The sequence below is a fragment of the Caloenas nicobarica genome, chromosome 3, assembly GCF_036013445.1.
Source record: "Caloenas nicobarica isolate bCalNic1 chromosome 3, bCalNic1.hap1, whole genome shotgun sequence".
NCBI classification, from domain to species: domain Eukaryota; kingdom Metazoa; phylum Chordata; class Aves; order Columbiformes; family Columbidae; genus Caloenas; species Caloenas nicobarica.
The window spans coordinates 84498058-84520365 of record NC_088247.1 but is presented as its reverse complement, the minus strand read 5'-3'; the positions used below and the strand labels follow the sequence as shown (position 1 = coordinate 84520365).

Below are 22308 nucleotides of genomic sequence, written 5' to 3'. Positions count from 1 at the left end.
TCATTTGTTTCTAGGCACACCTTTGCTGTTCTCGTATCTAAAGCAATTCTTCATGTAGAAGATGTTCTGATACAGTTAACTATCATAGCCTATTTCCTTTGTGTTTCTGCGGAGTATAATTTTCTGTATTTTACTTAATAATGTCTGAGCAATTCATTTGGTAATTTTTCCTGCTGTTGATACCGTATTTTAACAGGTTTTTCTGGATGGAGCGATCACTAAACAGTCAGTTATAAATGTGGTGGATTTAGCAGGCAAAAATCGTCAGGATCTGAAAGGGACAGATTGAAGGAAGGAACATATGTAAGTCTAAGTCTAACCACACTAGAAAATGTCATCGGGTTGGTTGGTTTGTTAGTTTGTTTGGTTTTTTTAAACCCTTTCCTGCCAAGTGAAAAATGGATTTCTATATATGAAAAAAAAAAAATCTTCCCTCCATTCAGGATTTCTTGCGGTGTGACTTATAAAGATACCTAAATGAATAAAGCCTGAGATGTGTGTAAGCACAAATATACTGAAGCATATACATAAGCACGAATACACAGAGGTTTCCAATCTAGTAGCTTTTTTTTTCCCTTGCACCTCTAAATATTCTTTTGGTCTTTAGTCTTATACCATTCACATCTTTTCACGTTATTTTGTCTTCATGCTCCGGCCGAGGTTGCTACAGGAAAGACAGTGCTACATAGCCCTGCCACTGGAAAGAAGCGTGGTGTCACCTTTCAAGTCTAATAGTTGCTTCTTGATCCTGTTTGGTAAATTTATGGGAAATTTAGGGACTTAATTCTGTTGAGAATGCTGAACCCCATTTGAGGCGTATGGCCAAACGTGGTAGTTCATGTGCTGCCTTAGGGCCATCAGTCTGGATGATTGTATCGGTCTGGGCTGGGAGCTGCCCTGTGCGTTTGGGCACACGGTCCTGTACCCTGTTCTGCTGAGGACACCTCCTTGTTCCCTGACTGCACCAACTCGTTTTCCTGCACTGATTTACTGTTTGTAAAAGTATGTTTCAGAATTGGATATTTTAAAGCATCTGGGCAGCCTGCTCTAGGTAGCCCTGATTGAGCAGGGGGCTTGGAGTAGGTGACCTCCAGTGATTCTGGAAGCCCTTTCACTTCACTGTGATGCTGTGATTCCGGAATTTGTTCTGGTAGGGATAAGCACAAGGGTTTTCTACACCAAGCAATGTAGAAAAGAGCATAATTTCAGAACCGACTTCAGGAACTTTTGCTAGCTCAGCCACGTTAGACAGGGACTGCCACTCTTGACTGAAGGTGTAGTCGTGTTAGAGCATAACTATAGGTGGTAGCTGGGTAAACCGGCTCTAGTGTCAGCTTCTGATCTGTGTTGGTTTGGGTTGTTTTTTCATGTAAAGGGAAATCAAATCTATGATCTGGAGCAGGTACAGGATGTTAGCTGTTGGGGGTTGTTGGGATAGAGAGCTGAAATTCTTTCTTCTTACCTTCTGCTGCAGATTTGTGCTTCTTGAAGAGCTTGCGGAGCATCCACACGAGCTCTGCAAGACAATCTGTCTGCTGCACTTGAAGGAAATAAGCCTGGTTGTAGAATTCTGATACAGACCGTCCCTGTTAGGCTAGTGGCTTATTAGACTAGAACTTGGGTTTTGGATTAAATGTAGAGGTTTTGCCTAAAACAGCAGGAGGAGGTTTTCTGCCTAAGTGGGAAAGAAATGACCCAGTGGTACTCGCTAAATCACCTGCTAACTCACTCACTGACTGTTCTTTCTGCAGGACTAAAATATGGCAAAGTACAAATTCTCTGAACCTGACTACTGAGGTGCAGAAAGTGTCTTTTCCATCTACTGCTCCTCCAATCCTTGTGAGTTGCTTCTAGTGTTTCTGGTGTTAATGTCATTGAACCAGTCAATAATAACAATTTTTAAAATTCAATAGTTGCTCTCTGGGCTGGAGAAATGGGCTGATGGGAACCTCATGCAGTTCAACAAGTGGAAGTTCAAAGCCCTGCACCTGGGGAGGAACAACCCCATGCACCAGTGCATGCTGGGGCTGCCCAGCTGGAAATCGGGTAGTTAAGAACTTAGTATACCCGAATGTTAAAATAAACATGCAAAAAGTGGACAAGAGATAAATGATGTGTGAAATCTACTGGAAGACAATTGACAATAAATAATAAAATGTAAAATCAAGAGAGAGCACAAATAGACACTTATACCTGTTACTGAGAAGCCTTTTAAAATATTGTTTTTCTCAGATAGCATCTTACTAAAATATGTAGGTAGACTTGAACTCAGTGTATTGGTTTTTTCCCCCGTTTTTTATCTTGTCAATAACCCTGTGTTGGTGTTTGGTGGTGATCTCATAGGCATGAGAAAAACAAAGGATTCTCCTTTTACTCTGCTGTGAGATCAAAAACTGTCCTGAGTGCCATTTTTTTGAGGAAATGAGCTACAGGCGATGTATCTGAGATTATTCACTGCATTCTGATGAAACTTCTGTCAATCTCAAAAATGTTTATGGCTGACATGAGTATTTCTGGTGTGTGTTTGTTTATTTGTTTTTTTATTTTCAGTGAAGAATGCGAGACCTAACGGCTCAGGTAACGAGCAGTCTGCTGCAGTTTCCAGAGGTGACTATTCAGGCACTTGGGGAAGATGAGATAACCCTGGATTCTGTGCTGTTTGGGAAGTTTTCTGGAGGTGAGCATTTTCCTTTAAATTTGGGTTTGGTATAAAGATGTTATTGCCTGGAGGTTACCTGAAGCACAGGGTCGTAGTATCAGCTGTGTCAGGCTGGTGTTGTTAAGATGCATCAGGTTTAGAGAGAACAAAAAGGATGTTTTAATGGTTAAAAATGCTAAGGTTAAAACGTTAGCATAGTTAAACTTTGAAATTACGGCAACCTGCACCGATCTTGTGCTATGGAAATAATTTACTTAAACATGTTGAGCCAATGAGGCCTGTTCAATTTTTAAATAAATAAAAGGCAGTTTTCAGAAAAGTAATAGTGTTGTTTTGGGCCATGTTTATTTGTACCAGCTCAAGGTCTATGACCATCATAACATCACATGCAGAAATAGTTCTCCTGTGGTGTTACAGAGGCAAACCCCCCTGCGTTTTCTCTTCTAGTCTGAACAAAAACAGAAGGAAGAGGGAGGATAAGAGAGGATAAGCGCTGCAGCCATATTTGCAAAGTATTTAATAGGATGCAGATGAGTATCCAGTGAGAGTTGCTGCAAGTGGCTAAGCAGATTAGGTAGCTGACTTTCTAGGTGATGGGGAAGTAGAGCTGGGTGCCTGTCTGGATGTCCAGGCTTCTGTGAAAAGCAGGTGGAAGCTCTGTACCTGACAGTAAACGCAGCAATTGAGTTAATACTTCCTTGGAGTTTGAAGCGGTTCAGTGAAACACCGTATGTGTGCCCATGGAGTGCCCGTGTTAAGGTAATTTCTTGTTGAAGTCCAAATCCCTGCCTGCAGTAGGCGTGTGTCAAGTCAAATTAATAGACTAGAAATGAGCTGGTTTAGATTTGTTATTTTTGAAGCGTGCTTGAAGTCTTGTATTCCCGTATGCATTGAGATGATTTCTAGCAAAAACAAGCCGAATATGGTATAAAGCCTGTAGATTGACACATTGTCACCTCTTTCCCAAACAATCGAAATTCTCCAGTGCAGGAGTGACAAGTGCAAATGCAAAATAATAAGGTGGCTAATTTTAAGATGTATTGCTTGAGGATTTCAGTGGGTGATTTCAAATAATTGACCAGAATTAGGTAAGTCAGTCTTCATTTTTTAGGTACTTTCATGGGAGGGGAGGGGCAGTGACAGTGGTTGTTCAGTTGTTTTCAGTCTTGTGTTGGAAATTTGCTTTAGTCAGCTGTCTTTTCTCTTACAGGGAGAAATGGCCTGGCATGGTTGGCGTGTGGCCCCCAACTGGAGGTGGTGAACTCAGTGACAGGAGAGCGGCTCTCTGCGTACCGTTTCAGTGGAGTGCATGAACAGCCGCCCACCGTTCGTGTGGTCAAGGAGTTTTCCTGGCAGAAGAGAACTGGACTCCTGGTCGGGCTGGAAGAAGCAGAGGGGAGTGTTCTTTGTCTGTACGATCTTGGAATATCACGAGTGGTTAAAGCAGTTGTTCTTCCAGGAAGGGTATGTACTTTTTATTTGCAGAATCAAAACTTTTATGTTGTTGGGTGCTGCAGAATCCTGTTTCAGCTTTTCGCTCTGGAGCATTTCTTTGTAGGAGGTGTTTGTTCTCTGTTGCATTAATATACCATGGCTTCAGAGTGTGCAGTCAAGAGGGCCTTGATGTAAAATCTTGGGCTTAATGGTACCATTATCCTTTGAGTTTACTGGTAGTAAACCAAGTTTTCTGGTTTCATTGTAGAGCACATAGTTGCCTAATTCTCCACTTCCACAAAAAGGCAAAGAAAAGGAAAAGAAAACAAAGAAACTCCACCGTTCAGAGTGTCTGTAACATACATTTCCTAAATGCTTGATTTCTGTCAGAAAGACTGTCTTTCAGCTATCTCAGACTTCCCTGGTTGTGCTGTAAATGGCTTGGACACATTCCCATGAATCTCAGCATAGCAAGCAGGTGACTTTAGAGCAGAACATAAAAGTGTGTTGACTTAGGGTAGGAAAAAAGAGCCTTTAGTGAGTTATCTGACAGTTTGTGGGAAGACTGACTCTTTTCCATGTGGTTATATCTTCTGTGGGCATCTAAGTTGTAGAGGTTAACACAAACTTCTTTGTTCATTCTCAGAATGAGCTGGCAGTAGTCTAGAAGAATATGAAAAGCCAGTGCATAGTGCAATGGAAAAATATGCAGTTTCAGGAGCTTCTATGAGGAAAATGGAAGTGTTAAAATTGGGAAACATTTGTACAATGAAAAAATCTTAGAAGAAAAACAAGTTAGAAGCAACACTTGAACTTTGGCTAATTCTGCAGCAAGATATGTAGAGTTATGCTTTCCTCATAAGGGTCATTAAGACTTGCAGCAGCGAGAATTTGAATCATCAAAATGCTTTTGATAGTCCTTCGCGTAGCAGATTAGATTAGAAATTTGATTCCATTTATATGAAATCTGAAACAAAAAAAATGTTGTCTAAATTACTGTAGGTTCTTCTAAGATTAGAATTCTCGTGAGCAAGATGAAAGGTAAATTCTGTAGTAGATTGCCAGGCAGCGTAGTCATAGCAAGTGCTTCATGGGGGAGAAGGAAACCTTTGGGGCTTGGTTATTTTTGCCCACCTCTGGGGGTAAAATAAAACACATGAAGAAGTGGATCCCCTTACGATGCTCACTTATTTGTTCTATTTTCCTGTAAAAGTTTGTTGCTCATGTAAAGCTTCCTGTTTTCATGGTGTTGCATTTTGTAAGAAGGCTGAACGATGGCCCGTGTTGTTTTGTTATCTGGCTTTAGTGCAGGAATGTCCGTGTGCTGTGTCCCTGCCCCAGCAGTCAGTGCTGTCCTGGGCTGTGCTGCAGCGTGTGCTGAAGGGTCTGGCTGCACCTTGCGATCCAGTTGCACAGGGGCTGCTCCGCATGTGAGAGAGCCGGGTGCACTTCTTCCTCAGCTGGAGTTGGCTTGTGATCTAACAAGCTGCTGTTCCTCTTGCTGTTGTTTTAGGCCGGCTTTTGAAATCGTTGTTAACATTGATAAAAGTGCTGGTGTGTGTTAAAAGCTTTTTTTTTTTTACTAAGCCAGGATCTCCCTTGGTCACTTTCTAAAGATGTTTCATTCCCATGGAAATGGTTTGTCCACTGTGCAGCTTGAGCGCTGCCTGGTCTGACTTGCAGCCAGGAGTTATCCTGATACCTGTTTGGCAGAGAAGGCACGGACCGTATCCCAGCACTGATGGGCTGTGAGCAGTGGGAGAGCTGGATTTAGTTCTGTCTTTCTTTCTGAAGTCCCTTCCATATGATGAAGTGTCCTGCCAATAACTGACTTTATATATTTTCTTAGAGTACATTCTTCCTAAGCAGGAAATGGAAATTGGTAAGCTGTGATAGTAGAATGCACTGTTTACATTGAAATTAATGGAATTCAAAAACTGTAGGAAATCTAGAAAATGGAAGGCAGTAACAGATTTTGGAACAAGTCGCACTTTGTTTTTTCTTGATATGATTGGAAACAATGTTCTGTTTTTAAGTCTTACGATCCTGTGTTTACTTTCTTGTTTCTGATGTGCTTGTTCTGGCTTCACTTTCGAATGATTTCTGTTTAGCCTGTCAAACAGCCTAAGCATTAACGTGTGGGTTTCCTGTAGGTAACTGCTATAGAACCCATAACTAATCATGGAGGAGCCAGTGTGAGCACTCAGCACCTGCACCAGGGGCTGCGCTGGCTCTTTGGAGTGGCTGCAGTGGCTACAGATGTGGGTCATCTACTCCTGGTTGACCTTTGTTTGGATGACTTGTCTTGCAGCCAGAATGAAATAGAAGCATCAGGTAAGCTTGCGGTTTTCCATCTAGGATTTAAAAGAAAGAAAGCTCCTGTCTTTTAAATGACCAGTATGCATCCCGCATTGTAGATACTGGTGTGCAGACATTTGGGACAAGTGATTACAGGTGGCAGCTGACATTGTATAGTCCTGAACTCTGCTTCAAACTGGGAGTGGCTTAGTACTCCTCCTAATGTCATAAATGCCTGTTTCCCACCAAGTCCCCTGCGTTGCTCTGATTCTTGCCAGTTAGGTGTAGGAATTTGACCACCTGAGTCTGTGCAGCTGCCCGGGAGGAAGTTTTGCCAGGGTTTTCCTACTTCTTGAGAATGGTCTGCTGCTGTTAATGGCCTTGGGGTGAATTTTAGGCTTGTTTTTTAAAATCAACACGACTTGTCAAAAACAGTGCATTTGGGTGAATGAAATCTCTAATTTGCGTACTCAGACTGCATCTACGGTTTCAGCTGTTCCAACAGTGGCTTCAGGAGTTGAGGTCACTTCACATAGCTTCATCATGAGGCCCAAACTCCTGATTTAAAGAGTCCAAGAAGAATTTGTCTGTGAAGGCTATGCTGTTACTTGGTTTTGAAATGCGAGTGGGAACACCTGTCTGCTCTGAGGTTTTTTCTGTTCTTTTAATACAAACAAAATGAAAATAGCAAAAAAGTGTTGCGTAAATGGGCATTTTGCCTGGTATAGTAGAATTAGATTATACATCTTGTCACCTAAATGGCATAACACATTGATTTATTACCTGGTTTTGTGTGTGTAGATCTGGAAGTGTTCACGAGAATTCCTGCTGCAGTTCCACAAAGGAGAAACTGTGACCAGAGAAGGGAGACATATGTCTTTTCAATTACAAAATCCTTCAGGAACAGCAATAGCAACCCTGTGCTACATAAGCAGAAGCAATCAGCTGGCTGTGGGTTTTTCAGATGGCTACCTGTCCCTCTGGAATGTGAAAACTTTGAAGAGGGAGTAAGTAGGCCTTTGTACTTGGTCATGCCTGAAGGGGTAGGGGTCTCAATTTTTTTCTGATGGAAGTATGTTAACTTAATACAAACTTTTTCAGGAACTGAACTTTTGAGTATAATCTTGTAATGTTTAGAAATCCTCTCCTAAGTAACTCAGAAGTCACACATGGATGAAATGGACCACCTTCTCCCCAATGGACTAGGATTGTTGTCCTTATTCTGCCTGTGAATTGAGGAATCGTGGAAAGCATTTTAAGTTCAATATTGAAGTAGGCTGCAACAGTAGGAACAATCTTTTTACCTGGCAGCTGAAGTGATCATTATCCTCCTCCTTCTCAGGCAGAGGAGGACATAAAACCAGGCTATTGCATTTGATGGGCAGTAAATTCCTCACCTCTTGACTGTTGCATACAAAGTAGTCGCTTCCCTGACTTACTGGTTTGAGGTGGACGTATGACCTTCTGTACTTTGAGGACAAGCACGTAAGGTGCTCTCTTCTCTGAAGAAGCTTCTACCCTTCTACAAACAGGGCTGGTAGACTCACCCTTCTTTTTTTTTTTTTTTAAACCTGTAGGCACCACTCTCAGATTGAAGGAGGAAGGATTCCTGTCTATGCCATTACTTTTCAAGAGCCTGAGAATGATCCTTACAACTGTTGCTACTTGTGGGCTGTTCAGTCTACACAAGAACGGTGGATGAAATATTACTATAGGCCACTGGATTAATTTTTATTTTTTCTATTTGTTCACATACAGTTAGAACATGTATGTTTGTTTTGTTTATTTAGCTATGCAGAAGATTTGGGTATGGAAGCTGTTAAGCTTACAATGAGGTTTTTACAAGGTTTAACAGACGTGAAGAAGGACCTACTTGTTCCTACCTTCTGAAAGACAGCAAAGCAACAGAGGCTTTATTTTTTTGCTTGCATTCTTAAATGAATTCCTTTGTTTCTTGAAGACTGCTTCATGATTTGATGATATTCAAACCACTGTATTGAAAATACCATCAAAAGTAGTTGAGGCTGCAGATCTAGGACAGTAAACATGCTGATAAAAGAGCCCGCTGACCCTAAAGGAGGGTGGTGACAGTGTTGCTGATTCCCTGGTGCCACCTTCAGCAGCCTTTGGAGCCTTCATGTTCAGTTGCCCTGGGAGAAAGGAATCCCTGTTCAGCAGAACAGTGAAGGGTTTCCTGCTGGGCTGATGAATCAAACCAGTATGTGGAAGGGTGCGGTGTGTGCAAGAGAGGGACTGGAACTTCGGTGGGAAGGGAAGGGGAGAAAGACCTCTCTCTTTCAGCATCAGCAAGCTGTTTAATCAGCTCAGCTGTTCACAGAGTGGCAATTGTTTTAAGTTTGACTTTACAACAGTTTAGATTTTCTTCACTGTGAAGAACTATTTCCAACAATGTTTAGTCCATACAAGTTATTAAAGCTTTCAAATGGTATGGGTAGCATTTGCCCCTGAAACTGTTAGTGTCACATCACCTCCTTTATGTTTTAATGGCTAAATGTGATGAATTTTCATGTTTAGGGAAGTGGTGTTATCTTTTTCAGCAAAAGCATGGTATTAAGAAACTTCGGTCAAGATCTAATAAAAAGAGAATGAGGACTATAAAGCAGCTTTGTAATCAAATTTCATAATCGCTTCCTTTTTCAGTGAAGGTGATGTTGTGAGTTTGCATCTGTTGCAGTTAGCATTTAGTGACAGAAAGCGCTTGGCATCAGGACAAGTCCTGTATGAGGTAAGACGTGCATGTATGTGAAAAGAAGAAAATGGTCATTTTTCTCTGAGTATCAGTTAAGTCAGCAGGGGTCATATTTACCGTCCAAATTCAGAGACAACCAAAAAAAAATCAACAGATTGGCAAAAGCCAAGTCTTCTTGGGCATGGCCTTTGTCCACACTTTCTGAAAACAAGTCGTACAACTTTATACTGCAGAATTTTGTGTTTCAACTAGATTCAGGATGTTCTAGACATGGACGTCCTCTCGTTATGTGCAATTTTCCTAGCTGCTGCAATGCCATGCCTACTCCAGCTTCATTTGTTTTGTAATCAAGGCATGAAACAAAGAGCTTTGCATGCATGTGCATCACAGTATTTCAGATATCTCTTTGGAGATACGTATTTAGCTTTGTAAAGAAACCTTGATGTTGCAAGGAATTCTGCAGCACATGTTTAGAACTCAATGATGTCAGGGAAATGCTAAATTTGGAAAACGTGCAGTGCCTTTACAGCCCAACTTACCCATTATGATTTCATGCCTTGTTCCCTTGAGTATCAGATGTAGTTTCTATTTGCCATTGGAAAGAAGCTCACGGGAAATATATACATATATATATATATATATATATAATGCATATTATATTGGATATACACATTCTTTCCTATTTAGGTATAATGTATGTTTTTATGTCAAAATGACCTTTTCTCTCTTCTTGTATTTTCTCCCCAGGGTCTGGAATACTGTGATGAAAGGTACAGTTTAGATGTCACGGGTGGAATCTTTCCCTTGAGAGGGCAGACCACCAATACCAAATTACTCAGCTGTCAGACTGTAGAAAAATTTCGCAACCATGTTGACAGAGAGGACAGCATTAATGAAGGTTTGTTCTGATGTCTGTGTTTGGTTATTCTAAAAGAAATAGGTTTGGAATCTAAGCAGTGAATGCCGTTCTGTACGCACTGCCTGAAGGTCTTATACATTGAGCGCACCCTTGGATAACACCAGTTTGGGCAGGGGTCTTGATCTGCTTTGGGGGTAGGAAGGGCCTACAGAGGGATCTGGACCAGCTGGGTTAATGGACTGGGTCCAACGGTATGAGGTTCAACAAGGCCAAGTGCCGGGTCCTGCACTTGGGTCAGGACAACCCCAGGCAGCGCTACAGGCTCAGGGAAGAGTGGCTGGAAAGATGTCTGTCAGAGAGGGATCTGGGGGTGATGAACAGGTGGCTGAACATGAGCCAGCAGTGTGCCCAGGTGGCCAAAAAGGCCGAGAGCATCTTGGCTTGTATCAGAAACAGTGTGGCCAGCAGGACTAGAGAAGGGACCGTCCCCCTGTACTTGGCCCTGGCGAGGCCGCATTTCAAATACTGTGTTCAGTTTTGGGCCCCTCGCTACAAGAAGGGCATTGAGGTGCTGGAGCGTTTCCAAAGAAGAGCAATGAAGCTGGTTGTCAGGCATTGGAACAGGCTGCCCAGGGTAGTGGTTGAGTCACCATCCCTGGAGGTGTTTAAAAGACGGGTAGATGTGGCGCTTAGGGACATGGTTTAGTGGTGGACTTGGCAGTGTCAGGTTTACGGTTGGGGTCAATGATCAAGGGTCTTTTTCAACCGAAATGATTCTATGATTCTGCAATCTGCCTGTCCATTTTTCCTCTCTAATAAGTTCTTACACCTAGAAGTTCTTATCACAGGGATGTTTCTTCTTTTGTGAATTTTTTAAGCTGTTCTTAGTAAGGGTTATGTTTCCTGAGGGATATACCAGAATTCAGCCAAACCAGAAATGATGTTTTAACAATACCAGCTATATCATATTTTTGCTACAAGTAAGAAACAATGTCTTGTCTTTTACAGCAATCTCTCCTGACACCAGTGTATCGATCTTCAGTTGGCAAGTGAATACCTATGGTCAGGGAAAACCATCTACTTATTTGGGTGTGTTTGACATCAATCGCTGGTATCATGCTCAAATGCCAGATTCACTAAGGTAGATTTTTGATAAGGTTGTTTTCAATATTCGTGCAAATAATTCATTTGACAGTTGGCACTTAGCTTATGGTCTTCTTTTCTTTAAGGCCAGAAGAATTCCTTGTTGACTGCCCGTATTTTGCATTGTGGTCACTGGATACTGTAGTAAGCATGACTTCTCCGAAGCTCATTTTGGATATTCTGGTACATGAGCGGAGTCTAAGTCGGGGAGTTCCTCCTTCTTATCCACCACCTGAGCAGTTTTTTAATCCAAGCACCTATAATTTTGGTGAGTATTTCACTGCTTGTAGTAGTGATGAGTTAAGTTGATGTCAAATGCCACTTATTTGTTCTCCTCTTCCTCTCCACTCAAACACCAAGCCAAAAAATCCCAAACCCCTACAAACCAAACTAGGATCACGTTGTACAAATGAAGTCTTTAATATGGTGAAACATATTTGAGAGTCTGCCGCGTTTTTGTGCTTCTGTAATGTAGCCTGTGCAGTGATGACGATTATCAAATGCAAGGACTTTGAACTGAAGCTCTAAGCACAGCACCTCGATAGCAGTAGAGAGAGAATTTCTACAGCCAGTAATGATTTTTTTAGAAGAAGTTCGTAAGTGATCTGATGAAGGAAATGGCTACTCAGTTAACATCTTTCCAGACACTGCTGTTTAAAAAGTGTGAGCTGGTCAGAACAGAACTGTGAGAGTACGGAATGTTGTCAAATGTTCGTTGTTTCTGCAGATGGTACGTGCTTGCTGAACTCTGGAGTTGTTCACATGACTTGCACTGGCGTCCAGAAGGAGGTGATCTTTCGCTGTGTCTTTATTGAGAATGTCAAGAGATGTACCTGTCCTAAGTTTTCAGTTGCACTGCTCTCAGTACAGTAGTTCACGCTTGTCCTGCCCAGCCACTCACATAGTTGCAATCATATCCTGGCAGTTTTATGCAATTGGTAATGTCTGAATTCCACGCTTGGGACTGCACAAGTACCGTTGTCTCCTCTTGAAGCACGCCCAGGGATTGAAGGTCTAGAAAGGAATACAACATTGCTCTGGGAGCAAGAACAAAAATGTTGAGGAAGTTAGGGGAAACTATTCCTCCTTTATTACCCATCAGTCCAACTGCCTGCATAGTCTTGAGTTAGGGTTTTGATCTCTGACTCACTTGAAAAAGGAGGACAGAATGGAGAAAATGAAAAATTATGTGAGTGTTTGAGAAGAAATGGATTTCTTTTTCTCCCAAACTTGGCCAAATTACAACTTCCTAGGCACTGCACAGATTGTGACAAATAATTTTGAATTCAGTTTCAGCTCACTAAATATTTCCAACGTAAATCAGCTTCTCCACAAGCAGGCATAGAAAGAGTCTTCCAAAGCGTGATTTAAAGTTGTGTGTTGGTTTTAGTTTATATAGAATGTCTTTTGTGTCAGTGCTGAAGGAAAAAGAACAGCCCGTGTATTGACGGAAAAGTTACACAATCCTTAATTAAGCATTGCAAGGGCTGATCTTTTGTTTTACGGGAGTTTCTTTTTTTTAAACTGTAACTGTTGGTTTGGTTGCCGTCTTTAAGACTCTCCATAGTCATGCATACTCGGATTGCTAACCTAAAGCATCCTCCTGATGTAAGCTTTCTGGCAGGTTAAGTGAATGTTTATGTTATTATTTCTCTTGGTGGTTATCCAGAACCTTAGTGATTGGATAAGAATGCTGTCTAAACCCGTGGGTTTTGATTGATGTTTCAGACCTTGAATTTTTTAAAGAAATCTGGTCCTTCAATAAGTGAGGCCATTCACGAGAGCTACAATAGGTGCCTTGTAGCTGGCCTGCTGTCTCCAAGACTAGTTGATGTCCAGCCATCCAGCTTGAGTCAGGTGAGTGCACATCAGGGAATCCAGGGTCAAACGCATCCAGCTTGTCTGGCAGGGCATTAGAGGCTACAAGACAAGATCATCTGATTTTCATATTATTTGGAAGTTGCATTGAAATACAGATCGCTGACTTGAGTTAGCAAAAGTGAGAGTATTCTTAGATCCAAACAACTGAGCTTGACAGGGAACAGGCCTCATAGATCTGTCTTGAGAGACCCATCTGCTGATTCTGTGCCACAGATGTGCACGAGGAAGCGTGCAGATGATCAGCGAGTCACTGTACAGTGGAGCAATGAGTAGGAAAGGGAGAGCAGTCTCCCCAGTGCCCTCATCTGCCTGTCTACTGGATTCTTCCCCGGATTTGTGGAAGTGCATTAGGGCAGATGACGCTTCTGCCCAGTGTGGTAGCTATAAGAAGTCTCTTGGCAAGTTGATTGAGCCCAGAGACTGTTTATTTTGCAAGCCCGATGTAGGCTCTTGCACTCAAGTCAGGTGTTTTGATGTCAACTGCAGTTGCTGAATTGTGACCGTATCATTCAGAGTCTTGTTATGCATTTGAGCAGACATTTATTTTGAATCTTAGGAGGACAAATTTCGGAGTTATGGTCAAGAAGCTTGGTTTCGAGTTTTGTTTGCCACTGTAAATAGTATTTGGTGTGTTTCTTTGTCTGAAACCCGTTTTAAGAAAAAAGATGGAAATATCGTGTATTCTGATGTGTAGAAATCTCTTCGAATGTAATGAATTTACTACAAAGGGAAAGATACGTTTCAAGGTGTTTAAAAAACCAACCAACCAAAGTTGTTGTTTGGTCGGTTGTTTTGGTTTGGTTTTTTTTAATGAAAGATAATATAACCTGAAAGATGTACGTGGGCATTATTCTTCTTTAGGATTGCCACCACATTATAATACAGTACTTGAACAGCCTGGAATTTAAACCTATTAGAATTTAAATGTTTCACTTCTTTTCTGTAATTTTAGAAAATTATAACTTAATGCTTTGTGTGTCAGACCTACTTCATGTCTTCCTTAGTCTAGAAAGCTCCTTGGCCTTAGTGCCCCTGTTTCCATGCAAACATGGCAGATTTGTATTTGTTCTGTCCCCTTTGTGCATTCCTGGTGACAAACTTATATCCACATAATGCCTCTTGGGTATTAGGAGAGGATGTTACTGAAATTATTAGTTGGAACTCAGTAAGTTGAGACTATGATGCAGAGGCATGCGGATAAAGATTTGAAATAGCCTTCATTAGGTTGTAATGTCAGAGGAAAAGTTCCATGTCTTGCTCAGACCAGCTAGCAGTCCAGCCTGTGGCTAAATGAAGAAGAAGAATGTGGAACTAGTTGCATGTGTACTAACTGACTTTGAGATATCTGAAGGAGTATGCAGTTAGAAACAAACACTTCCGTTGATGGTTCAGATGTTGCAAGTATGTAAGATTCTCATTTTATTTTGTCTGTTCTGTTTAGGAGGAGCAGTTAGAAGCGATATTGTCAGCTGCTGTCCAGACAGGTTCCTTAGAACTTCTGACTGGATGCATTAAACATTGGATATCTGAAGGTAACACTTCTTACGTTGTTTTTATGTGATAGATTTTTTTAGTCTGAAGCTGTTGATTCATTTCTTCTTTGTTTTCTTTCTTTAAAGAGCAGCCAAGTTCTGCTGCTAATTTACGGTTTGTTCTGCAGTGGACATGGAACAAAGTGATCTATACAAAAGCTGAATTTGACCAAATATGTGAGTACTAGTGTAGTCATTCTGCACATGTAAAATCATTCTTTCTAACTGAGCTTATTCAGTAATCTACCAGTATATGATATTGCCTGCAGTTCTTTAAGTGTACTTTGAAACTCTGAAATTGCTCTATACGCTAATGATTAAATATTTATTCTTGTACAGGTGTTCCGCTGTTTGATGGCTCTTGCAACTTTATTGACCCACAGGCATTACAGGCTCTTCAGCACTGCCAGTTGCTTTTGAGTAACCTTAGCACAGTGTTGAACTGTTTTCTAACAGAAGCACAAGAGCTCACTGAAAAAGGTTTGTAACAGTATCACTACATCTTTGGTATTCTTGGATTTGGAATTATGCTTGGGTTGTAACTGTGGAAACATGAATTTTTGTTGTTTTTGATGACTGGAAGACAGTCACATTCTGCTGGGAGAGAGAAGAGGCTCAAGGCTGAGACTACTGCTTAATATGCGTTGAGTTCAGGGAAATAGGTTGTTGTGCAGTTCCTGCAAGTTGGTCAGGGAGGCTACATTCAGCAAGATGCTACGTAACCAACTGGGATGAAATTACAGCAATCAAATGTGGCAATGCTGAATATTGTTCTTTTTAATTCTTAGCTAGCATTGAATGCAAATATTGTATTGCAAATTACTAAAACACAGGAAGCATAAATGAGTAACTTGTCAAGTAAATTACATGAGTTTCTATAGCTTTTTATATTGCCATATTGACGGAAACAAAAGAATATCCGTTTGCTGTGTTAAAAATCTCTGCTACATGAAAAACAGATGTCTTATTCATGAGGGTATTTAAGAGTTCAGGCTGGTTTTATTTTTCTTACTTGAACCTTTAGTGAATCTGGTTCTTTGTAGGGGTTGCTTTTTGTTTTGGTGGTGACTGTGGGTTTTTTCTTCAACTAAGAAGGTGATACAGAGTGAAAAATGCCAAGAGAAAGTTTTTGGCCATGTTAATTCTAGACTTTCTATTTAGTCTGATGAAGGGAGTTTTGTAAAAAAAATTGCATAACACATATCATCTTACGCCTGTTTTTCAGGTTTTGCAGACTTGACCAATAAGCACATGGTCACCAGCCTCATTTCCTTGTACGCACAAGTGGTCGCCTGGTTCTGTCGATCCAGTCTCCTTCCAGAGAGTTTAGGTAAGCGTCAGCTCGCATACATTGGTAACAGGAGAACATCCAGTACATGATTTCTATGAACACATGCTTAGCTGTGCTTTTGTAAACGTTTTGCTGTGAACAAGTCATGTTTTTCAGTGTCAGCGTATGCTGAAGGTCTGCTGGTGAAATTGAGAGTTTACTGTTTTTTCAAATACATAGTGTAGAATACTGCAAGCAGTTTCTTTCCTGGATGTTTTTTAGAAATAACAATAAGCCTCTGACTTCAAGGAGTTGCTCTTGTGAACAGCTTTTTGTAAATGGTGGACTTACACTTGCAGTGCATGTTTGGAATGCTACATCAACTGTAAACGTGAAATGGCACTTGTGAAGGAATTGAGTCTCATGTCTCACATCTCTTTGAGGAAAGGCAGAAACAGAATTTGCTTCTTTCAAAGTTGAAGGCTTGCCTGTGTTTCTTGATGCTTAGATTGTACGAGTGTCTTTTTAGTCAAAAATTTTTGTTTAAACATATGATATTACATCTATAACTTGCTTTTACTTTCTTGCCTGTAGGTGATGATATGCATTTGTCTAGAGCTTTCTACAATTATCCTCTGATTCAGAGCTACTATACTGCTCATCGACAGAAACTCGAGCGTTTATCAAGGTAAGAATTACAGGAAAACTCCAGAAAACTTCTACTGCAAATTCAGAAGAGGAACTGAGTGGCGTTCGTATCCACAGTTAGTTGGCTACACTTAATGCCTTTGCAGGCAATACTCTTGACGTCAGTGATGCGTGTGCTCTGTTGAACACAGAGGTTACTTTCCTGCCTTAAAATGTCTATATGTACTTCTGCTTAGTACCATTTGTTGTCATGGCAGTTGCACACACCCCGATAAGGTCCAGAGCTTTCAAGAGGACAAATGATGGCTCTTTACCACCTTTTGTGCCCCACTGTATTGGCCTAAATCTCCTACTCACAAGTACATTTGTGTAATTGAAGAACATAGTCCGAATTCCATGTCGGTGGCACACCTCGCCCTCTCCTGGCTATTGGATCAAAGTCACTTGCTCATGTAAACTCTCTTTCCTGGACTGGTTTACTAGCATGCAGGTGATATGCCTTGGATTAGATGACAATAGATTTTTCTTTGCAAATGGTACTGGAAAGAAAAGGAAGACCTAAAGAAGCTTAGGCTATGGCATTGTCAACAAGATGCTGCAGTATGAGTTAAGGTAGAAGGTGCAGTATATTCGGTATTGATTTTAAAGTTCATCCTGCGTAGCTGCTCAACTTACATACAGGGTCAAGCTCCTTAGAAGCATTACAGCCTCTAGTGTGCTGCTTCTGCTTTTTATCATCAGGAAATTAAAGGGTAGCATCACAGTCAGCAGAAGACTGTGATGGGCTTTCGAAGAATGTAATTTTTAAAAGTTCAGCCATCCCAAATTGAAATGGCATGTGTATAGAAACATAAATGCTGCTGAAGATGATACTAAAATTATCTGTGTGTTCTAGCTTTCTGAAAAGATCTTTTTTGCAGTAACAAAAGTGAGATGCTGAGAAGTCTGAAATTTCCATTGCATTATCTCACAGCTGTGTATTGGAACGCTCTGGTTTGAGGCATTAGATTTGTGATAAAGAATAGTCATGCTATTTTGATACTGTTACCTTTCCTCTGTTAGACAATATGGGAGCTGTAAATTTGGCACTTAAACCACTTTGTTTACACTTCCTTGGTATTACAAGTAACCCAACAAAAAAGAAACCTGGAACCTAAAAGGCCATTGCAACTTTTCCCTTCCTGAGAGGGATTTTAGGAAACATGTTACACAGAGAGGCTGGAATTAGTGTTTGGCTCTGTCCAAATCCTTGCTACCTTTTGTTGCAGAGGAAAATGGGATTCTGACTGCTTGATGATTGATGGACTGGTTTCCCAGTTAGGAGACCAAGTTGAGAAGTTGTGGCGGAGAGATGAAGGAGGAACTGGGAAATATCCACCTGCTAGTTTACATGTGAGTGTTCTGCTCACTGGAAACAACAATAAACAACAACCAACCCCTCCAAACCCCACCCAAAAGCCAACGATTTAGGAAAGACAAGAGTTTTTAAAAATCTTTTAAATTTCAGGCACTGCTGGATCTCTATTTGCTAGAAAGCATTGAAGAAAGCTACAAACATGCAATTGTATCCTTTCTAGTTATTTTTATTACACCTTCAGTACAGGCACATAAATGTTTTTACATTTTCGTCCCTGTGTGTCTAATACCACTTTTAGTTAATGCTTCAAACACAATGCAAGTGAAAACATTTAGTTCAGAATGAAATCATAGACTGGAGCAGTGGTTTAGGTCTTTGTACTGTGCAATTTTTATGATTTTTTAAAATTTTTTTTGCAAAGACTCTTCTGATACGAGAAAACAAGGTCCCTGAAATGTTAAAGATAAAAAGCTCCTTTAGTCTTTAATTTTTTTAAGCACCCCTTAAAAGCAGGCCTGTCTGTGGCAAATGGCTACTTACTAGAATGATGCACTACAAGGGGCTGCTTCACAGCTAAGGGATTTCTAAGGGTGCTTTACCAGTACCTGATTTTTGCTGAAATATCCCTTTTCCAGAGAGAAATCATCCCTCTCCCTGAGGGTACGCCCCTGAAAAGGGATGTCGGAACGAGAAAATGGCACTGCCAATGAGTGATCCACATAGTGGTTTAAACCCAGTTTTAATATCTTTCACAGCTAAGTTGTATTGTAAGGATTCCATAGTTTATACACTCTGGAAATGAGGGAAAAAACCCCCAAACAACTGTAGGATTTGTTTTATTTGATAATGAAGCACTGGATGTTCAAACATGTTGAATGTCCAGCTGGTAGCTCCACTGACTGAAGAGGAACCCTGAGTTTATATGGGAAGTACTTAAATATATGTTTACCTTTCTGAATGCCTTAGATGAATGAAAGACTAGTATTGCTGATTTATCCAAAATGCAATTTTCTGGTAGGACCTCACTGTATTTAGGTTATAATAGCTTAAATGGCAAGACTAAGACATTAGTATTTTCTGCCTCCTACCACTTGTATATTCTCATTTCATTGTGTCTTTTCTAAGTGCAATGTGATAAATTTTTGGTCTTACAAATTTATTTGCCTTAATTAGATACTTGATACCAGACAATTTACTTGCTGCTGGATATCATGCATTCCTTTCCCAATAAGACAGAAATTTCAATTGACTCCTTTCCAACTGCCTTTACTATCCCTTGGGGTCTTGTTAAGCTTGTTCAAGGCTTTTGGCTTCTAGATCACAATGACTATGAAGTAAGTATGTTACAGTTTAGTTACACACACATTGCAATACAAAGGTGTCATCTATAAAATTATTTTTAAAAATTTGGTGCTTAGCTAAAGCATCAGAATCATTTTTAGTAATAGTGCTATGACATCTTCAGCAATAAATTATGATGTGAAATTTTGTTTTAACTACTTTGATGTGAAATTGATTAAACCAAAGAAGACATCCCCTTTGATAATACTTGATATTTGAATTCTCAGAGCCATCTGTTTAGGTTGTTTTCAGCAGACCAGTTGAGCACTTTCTCAAAAAGAGTGTTTTAGGTACTTTGCTTTTTAGACCTATGATCATAGCTGAAAGATTTGAGATGGGAGACTGCAAAAGTGCCTTTTCAACCTCATTCATGTTTTCTCTGATGCTGAAGGTTGTTCTTTGCCTGTCATGATGTCAATATAATCTGTTTGTCTGGGAGAATCACTTATGATTTAGTAATGTGTTTATAAAAAGTGATGTTTGTATATGGAGATTTGATTAACCTAGAAAAGCGTGAATTGCTCCTTTTAAAACACTCACCTTGTTCCGCATGGCTAACTGCATTTTTTTTCTGCACTAACTTAAGACTTTTTAGTTATATGTCCTGTATCAAGTATTTCGTTAGTTAGTCATAAAAGTTCATTTAACACACCCTTACTTAAGAAACTTATGACTATTTTTGTTGCATGTGTGTATGTGTATCTCTTAACAAAGCTGATCTCTACCTGCCATAGAGTGCGCTGGCCCTGCTCTTTCATCCAGCTACAATCAAAACTGTGTCATGGCAACATATGAGAGTTCTTCAGTCCCTCATGTGCCAAGGAGAGCGCAGGCAAGCGCTCAGATACATCCAGATGATGAAGCCACCAGTGTCAAGCAGCAGTGAAGTGCGGCTTTTCCTCACTGTGTTGTTGTCCAATAGGTAAAGAAATACATCCCACCATTTGGCCTTCAAGTCTTGTGAAAGGTGGAGAACAAATAATTCCAATAATGACTCCCTACACTTCCTTTAAACTTCGAACACGATAGTTTTGGGGCATCTTTTTGGTTATACTATTTGTATTCCTTTACATCTCAAATAAATTAATTACAGGTGCCTGGTGGAGGCTTGGGATCTGTTGCAGCAACATACCACCAAGTTAAACATTGAAGAGCTGTTAAAACACATGTATGAAATCTGTCAGGAGATGGGACTGATGGAAGACTTGCTGAAGCTGCCTTTCACAGAGACTGAACAAGTAAGCGTGGACAAGGAAAAAAGTCATAATCATCTCTTTGAAAAGAGAAGAGGCAGAATCATACTAGATTTTTGAAATGTGCTATTTCTCACAGGAGTGTTTGGAGAAGTTTCTACAGACCAATGCTGGTGTCCAGAGTCGTGAATTTCTTTTAGTCCACCATCTGCAGCGTGCCAACTATATCCCAGCACTACAGCTGCATCAGTCAATGAAGGTTAATCCTACGGTAAGCGTAAAAGTTTTGTCAAGTGCGCAAGCTTCAGTTAGGTGTTACTTATGGGGTTTGATAGTAGTCACTAGAAATCCTGCTTTGTTTTTTGTACCGTTCTTTGAACTACTAGGAATAAGTTTCTACACCTTAAGTTACCTCTGAACCTAAAAGTTGAACAAAATACTGCCAACCATGGTTGACTCCACTTAAAATAATTTGTTTGCATGTGAGGAATAAACATATATTTTCTCTCTTAGTCAATCTTATAATTCAGTTATTCAGATACATATGTTATGTAAGGTTTAGATTATTGGAAGTAGTTTGTGTCACTCCTTTCTGTGGAATGAAGAGTTTATTGTATGTCATCTCTTGTATCTTGCCTGCAAATTTATTTTTTTAGCTGAGAGCAGTCTGAATGACAAAAATTCGAAATTCGTTTGGTATTCTTTTTCACTTTTTAAAAAAATTTCCTCAAGTTATAGTGTGAGCTCTACAATTCCAGGCTTTTCATGTTACCACTTTTATGACAGAAATCAGTATCTAACTTATATTTCTCAAAATAACCAGATTAAATTTGGTGTTTTGTGAACTTCTCTTACGACTCTGTGATGTATTTGCTGTTTTCGGAACCATAGCTTTCAACTGAATCAAACTTACAAGGTGGTCTTGGAAGTTTTAGGTCCTATATTTGAAAACTCATCCAGCAAGAAGGTGTATGTAGGTGGCTTTCTGTTACTCATGTTAATATTCACATCATTTTGTCCAAGGTAATTTGCAGTTGCCCTGTACATTCAGTCATCTCAGACATTGGTGTTTCAGGAAAAACAAGGAACACCTGCTATTTTATAAGCCATTTGAGAAGTACAGGTGATACCAAGTGTATCACAATAAGGTTCTGCAGAGTGCCAGAACGGTTTTCATTTAAAGGTGAAGGTTCTGTTATTATTCCCATCTGCCTTCCGCTTTGCTAAAAATACCAGGTGAAGTTGGCGTGTGCTGATGGGTAGAACTTGCTGCTGCTCTGTGCAGTGCATGGATTTACTCTGTCTCTAAGGGAAATGTAGCCACTACTTTGAAATAGCACAGGTAGTTCTGTGCAATGAACTTCTTGTAATTAGTTAACTTCTTGCTTTATGCTTTTCATTCATCAGAATGACTGTGATCCTTCCTTGAGAGACACAGCAGTTCTCAGAAATGCTGTATTAGACCAATATGACAAGATCCTTCCTAGACTTCAAAGGAAGCTGGTGGCAGAGAGAGCTGAGCTTTACCATTTGCCTTCATCAGTCCTAAGAGAAGGTAAGTTTTAGGGGAAGTAACCATCACTTTGGTTACACAAGGCTGATATGTTTTCCCTCTTGCTTTACAGGCTCCAGACCAAAGCCATTATCAACAGTAACAAAAGCCAGTGCAAGAAATGTGTGTATTTTCATCAGTAATGTGTTGTCCAAAATTGGAGAAGTGTGGGTAGGAATTGAGCAGAAACCCAGTTTCTCACGATACAATAGGTAAGCAGCCTTTAACAAAGTTTAGTCTGGAGCTACATGTTTGGAGAGAGAGAGAAAAATCCATTGGAATGATGTCAGTGTTTTGGAGGGAAGGTGCACCTGAAGGGAGCTTTGGTTAGCTTTTTTTGCACATACAATGTAGAACCTTTAAGAATCAAAACATCATAAGTAATATTTGGGGAGAGAGTTTTTCTGCTATGATCATATTTATGCAAATCA

General features: G+C 40.3%; 1 protein-coding gene across 1 annotated transcript; it reads left to right on the top strand.

Annotated features, from left to right (window-relative positions):
* Positions 1 to 2556: 2556 nt before the first annotated feature.
* On the top strand, positions 2557 to 22093 carry LOC135986968 (protein ELYS-like). The gene is given in 25 exon segments (XM_065631538.1): positions 2557 to 2677; positions 3870 to 4123; positions 6247 to 6427; positions 7193 to 7235; positions 7237 to 7398; positions 7969 to 8085; positions 9053 to 9137; positions 9849 to 9999; positions 10969 to 11101; positions 11190 to 11371; positions 11831 to 11892; positions 12832 to 12960; positions 14426 to 14516; positions 14604 to 14693; positions 14856 to 14996; positions 15742 to 15846; positions 16381 to 16474; positions 17703 to 17826; positions 17942 to 17998; positions 18979 to 19125; positions 19867 to 20054; positions 20226 to 20370; positions 20465 to 20596; positions 21733 to 21880; positions 21951 to 22093. Coding segments are annotated over 25 exon segments (3225 nt in total).
* Positions 22094 to 22308: the final 215 nt, after the last annotated feature.